Source organism: Crocodylus porosus, unplaced genomic scaffold, assembly GCF_001723895.1.
Source record: "Crocodylus porosus isolate Cpor-Errol unplaced genomic scaffold, CroPor_comp1, whole genome shotgun sequence".
In the NCBI taxonomy this organism is placed as follows: domain Eukaryota; kingdom Metazoa; phylum Chordata; order Crocodylia; family Crocodylidae; genus Crocodylus; species Crocodylus porosus.
The window spans coordinates 20498916-20506803 of NW_017728886.1; the positions used below are offsets into that span (position 1 = coordinate 20498916).

Sequence of the window (7888 nt, forward strand, 5' to 3'; positions counted from 1 at the left end):
GGATGCTTATCTTGCTGGGATCCTATGACCCCAGCTGACTTCCTGCCCTTTGGGCAGGGGGCTGGATTCGATGATCTCCCGAGGTCCCTTCCAGCCCTGATGTCTACGAAATCTATGAAATTTTAAGTTTGCAGAGATTGGAAATGCTATGTAGAACACACAGGCTAGGGACAGAAATTACACAGAAACTGGTCTAAGTGATCAGAAACTGGTTCAGTTCTGTAGCACAACAGATTCATAGATAATAGGGTTGGAAGGGACCTCAACAGATCATTGAGTCTGACCCCCTGCCTAGGTAGGAAAGAGCACTAGGGTCAGATGACCCCAGCCAGATACCTATCCAGCCTTCTCTTAAAGACCCCCCAAGGTAGGGGAGAGCACCACCTCCCTTGGAAACCCGTTCCAAATTTTGGCTACCCTTACCATGAAGAAATTTTTCCTGATATCTAGCCTAAATCTGCTCTCTCTCAGTTTGTAACCAGTGTTCCTTGTTACCCCAAGAGGCGTCCTGGTGAACAGAACATCTCCGATTCCTTGCTGTGTCCCTCTAATAAATTTGTAGGCGGCCACAAGATCACCTCTCAGCCTTCCCTTGCGGAGGCTGAAGAGGTTCATGTCCCTCAATTTCTCCTCACAGGACCTGTCCTGTAAGCCCCTAACCATATGAGTGGCTTTCCTCTGGACCCTCTCGAGTCTATCAATATTCTTCTTGAAGTATGGCATCCAAAACTCGATGCATTACTTCAACTACATTCTGACCAATGCCACATAGTGGGGAAGTATCACCTCCTTGGATCTATTTGTCATCCATCTGCAGATGCATGATAAAGTGGGGTTAGCTTTGCTGATGATTTCATCACACTGACGACACATGTTCATCTTGGAGTCCGCTATGTCTCTGAGTTCCTTTACTGCTTCTGTGTTACTGAGAGGGTCACTTTCCAGTCAGTAGATGTGCTGGATATTTATGTGACCTAGGTGCAGCATTCTGCATTTGTCCTTGTTGTACTGCATCCTGTTACGTACTGCCCACTTTTCTAACCTGTCCAGGTCTGCCTGCAATCGTTCCCTACCCTCTAGAGTATTTAGTATCATCTGCAAACTTGGACAGAGTCCATTTCACACCCACATCCAAGTCACTGATGAAAATATTGAAGAGTACAGGTCCAAGGACCGAACGCTGTGGGACCCCACTACGGACATCCTTCCAGGTCGATACCAACCGGTCTATTACCAGTCTCTGGGTGTGACTGCTAAGCCAATTTGCCACCCACCAGACCGTGTAAACATCTGTGTCACAACCTCTTAATTTATTTATGAGAATAATATGAGATACCGCATTGAAGGCCTTGCTAAAGTCCAAGAAAACGACATCCACCTGTACTCCTCTGTCTAAGCGTTTTGTAACCTTGTCATAAAACGAAACCAGATTGGTCAGGCATGATCTACCTGCTATAAAACCATGCTGGTTTCCCTGCTGCATTGTTTTTCCCACTGGACTCCCACAAATATGATCCTTCATAACCTTTTCAAAGACCTTTCCAAGGATGGAGGTGAGACTTACTTGGATCCTCCTTCCTCCCCCTCTTGAAAATAGGAAACACATTGGTCCTTTTGCAGTCCTCTGAGACCTAACCCGAGCGCCACAAGTGCTCAAACAGCTGTGCCAGTGGTTCTGCTATGACACCGGCCAATACCTTCAGTACCCTCAGATGCAACTCATCGAGGCCCGCTGACTTGAACATATCCAGTCCATCCAAGTGACTGCACCAAGTCAGCATCGACAGTTGGTAGGCTGGTGTCCCTCTGATGCCCATCTAAGAACTCTGTCCCAGGGGCCGGGACAATAACGAAAACTCACTGGCAGCAGGAGTCGACGCTCTGGGGAAAGCCGCGCGGTTTGTGAGCTGGCTCTTCATTCAGCTGCGGCCGGCTGATGACGTCAGTGGGGAATGCCGGCCGGCGTGGATAAAAGCAGCAGCAGCTGCAGCGGAGGGGGCGGAGGGCCCTGTGGAAGGAAGCATGTGGACGGAGGAAGAAGAGAGTGAGACCCCGTGGCGTCCAGGGAAGGACGGGGAGCCAGAGCCAGAGGAACCAGAGGGAAGGAGCCGGTGGCAGCGGCCAGGAGTCGAGGGCAGGCGGGAGACGCCTGCATCGTGTAGTGGTGGAGTGAAGCCGCTGAGGAGGACACGCCGGAGCCAGGTGCACGTGGGGCACGGTGGGGCAGCGAGGAGCCCTAAGGAGGAGCCGGATCAGGGTGGGGTTGCCGCTGGGACCACAGGTGCCCGGACCTATTAGGAACATGGGTCCAAGGGACTAAGGGTCTGGAGCCAGATTCATAGTTGGAGAGGCTTGACCCTTCTAGCATAGAGAAAGGGGTAAAGGAGGGCGGCAGACGGGCAAGAGGAGCCACGTGCCTGCTCCTCCAGGCCAGCTCCAGAAGGTGCAGGGGTGGTTGGAGCCCCATGTACATCCGTCGGGAGGACCCGGGCAATGAGAACCCGTCAGGTGGTGCCCCCCCATTGAAGATACATCAAGACGTGGCAGGCGAGAACAGGGGCGGTGACGTGGTGGGGAAACATCCACTTTGCCTTCAAGGGTTCTGGGGCGGGACCGACGTCTAAAGGGCGGTGGCCTCAGGAGCAGACACAGCCCGGCAGGTACAAACTCATTAGGAGACTTATCTTGAGCCATGTTCAGGAACTAACTTCCAGTGGAAGTGATGCTGGCTCCTACCCTGGGGGTCTTTAAGAGGAGACTTGATGCCTACCTGGCTGGAATCATTTGAGCCCAGTTTTTTCTCCTGCCCAGGCAGGGGGTCAGATTAAGATCTACAAGGTCCCTTCCGACCCTACTTCTATGATCCTGTGATTCAGGAACACTGAGGCAAAAAACTCATTTAATAGCTCAGCCTTGTCCCCTCTGTCTGTCACTAATTGCTCCTCCTTGTTCAGTAGGGGTCCTGTGCTGCCCTGCACCTTCCTTTTGCTACCTAAAAAAAGCTTTCTTCTTGTCTTTAATTTGTGTTACCAACCTTGGCTCTGTAGTTGCTTTGGCCTTTCTAACTGCCTCCCTGCAAGTGCGGGCCAAGTAGGTGTACTCTTCCTTGGTAGTGCCCCCCTGCTTCCACCACCTGTATGCCTTCTTTTTTGCCCTTAGGTTTCCCTGGATTTCCCTGTTTAGCCAAGGAAGTTTTTTAGGTCCTTTTCCCCTTTTCCCTCATATTGGGATAAGTCTCCCTCTGTGCCTGAAGGATTTCTTCCTTTAGGAATGACCACCCTTCCTGGACTCCCATTTTGCCAATACTCTTCTCCTGCAGTGCATCATTGGACCTTTTAATTGGTCCCCTGAGTTGATTCAGAGATTTGGCCACTGAATCGAGATGAATCTCCTCTGAATCGAATCACCACCCAAAGCTTTCTACAGACTTACTATTTAAGATTGACAAAGAGGATAAGTAATTGTTAAGCAAAAGTTTAAGGTGACATTCGCACAGTATAACTGAACAACAAATCAATCATTGTAGTCTATTCAGTGGAGAGCTTTGATTTTAAGTGTATGCACAATGAGTGTGTTCTATTTAATAACAAAGACCTTTTGTTGTATTCCCAAATAAAAAACACTTGAGGAAACTTTAAAGTAATTGAAACTTTCACCTTAATTGTTTCAATGATGACGGGGAGGTTGGCTTTGTTAAGCTGGTATGTATTTTCCTGGCAGTGTCAGACTATGTAGACTCATTCCACAAAAGACATCTTTTCTGTATTTGTGAGTTTGGACAGTTAGGGTACCTTCACTGAGTGATTTGATTATTGATTCATGCCCATCAGATGCTTCATCAGCAACAGACATAATTTACACAATGCTGAGTTATATTTTAGTGCTGTAGGATATCTAATAGCTATATCCAGCCAGAACAATTTTCATTTATTTGAGAAGGCTGTCATCTTCCTTATGCTTTGCTGTACCATAGTTGTTTCTTATGCCTGTAGGTTGCTGGTAATTGTCTACATGCATCGAACCTACTTAAACTACATAGAATGGGTTGCTACTAGAGGTGCATCAATACTTGGGTCCATATCATATTGGCACTTATAACAGGAAAATTGCCATAATGAGCAATTGGCTTTATCTGGCTAATGTGGCCGATAATATTGCCAATAAATGTTGTGTACATGCGTGCAGCATGCATGTGGCCAGTGCGGCAATTTGCAAAGCGGTGTTTGGGTGGTAAATCTGGGGGGGGAAGGGGTGTGAAGGGGCAGATCGAGGCCCTTGTGGTGAGGGAGGGAGTGGGGCTGGGGCAGGTGTTTGGGCATGTGTTGCCCAGCTAGGATGGGGTGTGGGACAGAGCCACGACAAGGTTGTTCGGTGGGGCGGCTCCCGTGCACAGATCTGGGGGGTGCACTCCCACCATGGTTCCCTTGAGGTTGTGCATAGTAGCAGGATTCACCCCCCTTTTCTCCACACTCCCCAGACAAGCTATGTGCCTCCATCCCACTCCCTGCCCCGGCTGGGCAACACCTGCCTCAGTCTTAGGCCCAGCTCCACTTGCTCCCTCATAGCATGGGCCTTGATCTGTCCCTTCTCCCCCAACAGGCTTACCAGCTGGATGCTGCTTTGGAAGCTGCTGGGCTGCATATTGGCAATTGAATCAGAATTGACTTATATTTCTCATTAATAATTGGCCATCGGTATCGGCCCACAAAATCTTTATTGGTGCACCTGTAGTTGTTGCAGACTGTTGAGATTTGTTCAGTTATGAGTAAGATTGTCCAATGTAGATAGAGCTATTTTAAGAGGCTTCCCTTTTTAAAATTTTTTTTTTTTTTTAACACTGGGATTGGCTTTTTGAGAATTTTCTACAAAATGATTCTATGTGACATTTAGAACTTAACAGATAAAGTATATTAATATTATTTTATATGAGTATAACCCAGGGGTAGGCAACCCCTAGCACGGGTGCCAGGGCGTAGTACACGAAGGCATTTTTCTTGGCATGTGTGCTTTGAAGCAGATGGCAGGGAAGGGGCTGGGGCTGCGCTGCCAGGATTGGGTTCCTTCTGTCTCCCCAGCCATCCACTCCTGGTACACCAATATCTTACAAGTCAGTTGCAGGTATATTTGGTATAACCTCTTTCATTCAACTATCTCCATTTGCCACGCATCTAGGAGGGAGCCCTGTTGAGCTGTTTGGCATGCCTATGCAGGGGAGTAGAATGTCATAATGCATTCCTTTTTCTGGCCCTCACAGATCTGGGTTCAGGCACAGAGAAGCTGCTGTTCATGTCCTACTCTTTCTTTCTCGGGTGGGTTGGCTTTTCCTCTGCTGCTCCCCACCACAGTCTGTGCTGCTCAATTGTTTGGAGGCTGAAGTAACATGACTTAGATATGGCACTGTTGTTGTTTTTTTAAATTTCCTTTTGAGCAAAGGGGAGCAGGGACCAAATTTTAATGGAGTGTATGCCATGCACTTGCAAATTATAAGAGGTTGCACCTACCTTATATGCTTTTAGTTGTCTGCTCTGATCATATCAATTTCATTGGCTAATTAGTGTCCATATACTTAGGGTAATAGAGTAAACAACTCTGTCCTTTTCACATTCAACTGCTAACTGCATTGTCAGTATTTAGGTTTCTCTGAAATATTCGACAGTATTTTTCCCCATTTAGAAACAGGTTGTAGTTTCCTAATCCTTGTTTTAGTTTGTTTTTATTGACAAAGATATTTCAAGTTAATAGAAAACCTGGGTAGTTACCAAATTTAACAACATGAATTTACTTTTTCTTCCTAGGTATGAATGCAGCAGTACGCGCAGTAGTGCGCATGGGGATCTATGTAGAAGCCAAAGTGTATTTTGTGTATGAGGTTAGTTTTAATATTTTCTTTTGAATATGTTTGCATCTTGTTGCAGAAACTTCATATGGAGTTTAAAGGTGTGATGTTGATGTTGTTGCTTGTAATTATAATCTGTGATTTACCTTGTAACTTCCAGGAGATAGTGTTCTTTTTTTTAAATTTGTTTATGAAGTTTGACTCCTGGTTCTTCGTCTTGGTTTCCCTACATCATCGGAGCTTGGAAATACTGAGCGCTTCCCCATCATAGAGGATGGAATTTGGCTCAGCAATGGCTTATTTATCTATGTGTCTATTATGCTACATGGCTTGTCTATTACTGAGTAGAAGGGCCTCAATTTTCGAAATATCTGTTCTCACAACATTCTTGCAAGTTGGAGAAATGTGAATAAATCCATTTTGAAGATGGGGAACTTGGGAGGGCAGTGGGGGAGAGGGGGAGGAAGGGGAAAGGTCAGTGATAAGGATAGTGCCAAACTGGTGCTGTAATCACTGGGCTGTTTTTTTTTTCACATGTTAAGGAGATGTGTTGATAGCCTACAAAATGAAAGGCCTTCTGCTTTTTCTTTAAGCACCAGAAGTTTTTTAGCAGCAATTGATGAGCATATACGTGTGAAGTGTCCTACACATGGGCCCTGGAAATTTGAAAGTGTCTAAGTTTAGAGGTTTAATGGGCAAAATAAATCTTTGGTTTAGGTTAAAATGAGGTATGACATTTTTCCTAACTAAAACTGATTTTACTGTTGTCCCTAGCACGCATTCATTTAAAGGCACCATGGAATCTGGATTCCTGATCTCAACAGTCAAACCTCCTGCTATATCACACATTCATAGCAGGCAGCATGACTTTGGGATCAGGATCAGATCCCAATATCACTCTTACTAATTGCCAGCGCATGGGAGGGCATCCAGACTACAGTTACCGTATTTCCAGTTCCGAAAAAGAAGACACCTGTTGGGGGGACACCTCACTCCAACCCACAGCTCCCCATTCCTGCTGCTTTCCCTCACTCCCAGCCCACAGTCCCTTGTTCCCCCAGGCTGTGCTGTTGATTCTGAGTCCCAATCTGCTCCGCCCTCACAGCACCGTGCTCTCCCGAGCCCTGCCAGAAGGGGCCCCAGCTGCCCCCATTTTGACCAGGCTGGAGAGCAGTGACTGCAATTCATGTGGGCAGTAGCAGAACGTACCTGGTCCCAGTGCGGGATGGAGAGAAGAGGAGGGGAGGCCTGTGGCACCCTCACACTGAGCAGGGGCTCCTGCGCTGTGCCAGGCAGCCTGGCCAAAGCCCCCTGACCCCTCTTCCCCAGGCAGTGTCTCCTGGCCACCCCACCCCCACGAGCACAGGCACTAGCCCCGTGCTGTCGGCCTGGGCATGGAGTTCCCTGCTGCCCTCAAAGGGTCCTCCTTCCCTGCCACTTCCTCCACTGGAGGGGCTGGCACTTGGCCCCAACCCCAGCCCTTCAACCTCTGTCTCCCACAGACCTACATGCATTCAGCTGCTTAGGCGTGTGCAGATTCACGTGATGCTTCATGCTTCTAGTTGCCCTTCCCCAGCTCCCACCAGTGGAACAAAGTAAAATCCCAGACGCTGTTCAGATTTCAAAAAAACGCCTGGACGGAGATCAGATGATTCAAAAAGAGGGCGTGTATGGTAATCCTAATCCAGGCTCATGATCCTGGGCTCCCCCTGCCCTGGCAAGATGACAGCTGGGTGCTTGCAGCTGAACAAGATCCAGTGCAATCCTGGGGCAAGGACCAACAATCTGCTTATTGTTGGCACCAGCCCCCAGACTACTTTGTGGCTGGTTTGAAACCCTGGTGCATCTCAGGGCCAGGACTGACTATCAGATGATTGTGAGCATCAGTCTTAGGGTGGCCCTGGACATGTCACATGGTTAATTTAAGGTCCCTTCCAACCCTACCAACTATGAAACGATGAATAGCTAGGGTACTCATTAATTTGAGAATACCTAGAAATTCTTTTGTCTCACAGCTATTTGGTAGCTGTTTTGCAAGAGCTGGGTGTTTTT

At 47.8% G+C, this 7888-nt stretch overlaps 1 protein-coding gene across 5 annotated transcripts in view; it reads left to right on the forward strand.

The window, feature by feature from the left end:
- The window catches only part of PFKP (phosphofructokinase, platelet), an 86590-nt gene that overhangs the window by 11036 nt on the left and 67666 nt on the right, over positions 1-7888 (forward strand). For all 5 annotated transcript variants that reach the window (XM_019530823.1, XM_019530848.1, XM_019530814.1 and 2 more), the window contains exon 2: positions 5796-5869. In XM_019530823.1, coding sequence (XP_019386368.1) covers positions 5796-5869 — 74 coding nt within the window. The remainder of the gene's footprint in view (positions 1-5795; positions 5870-7888) is intronic.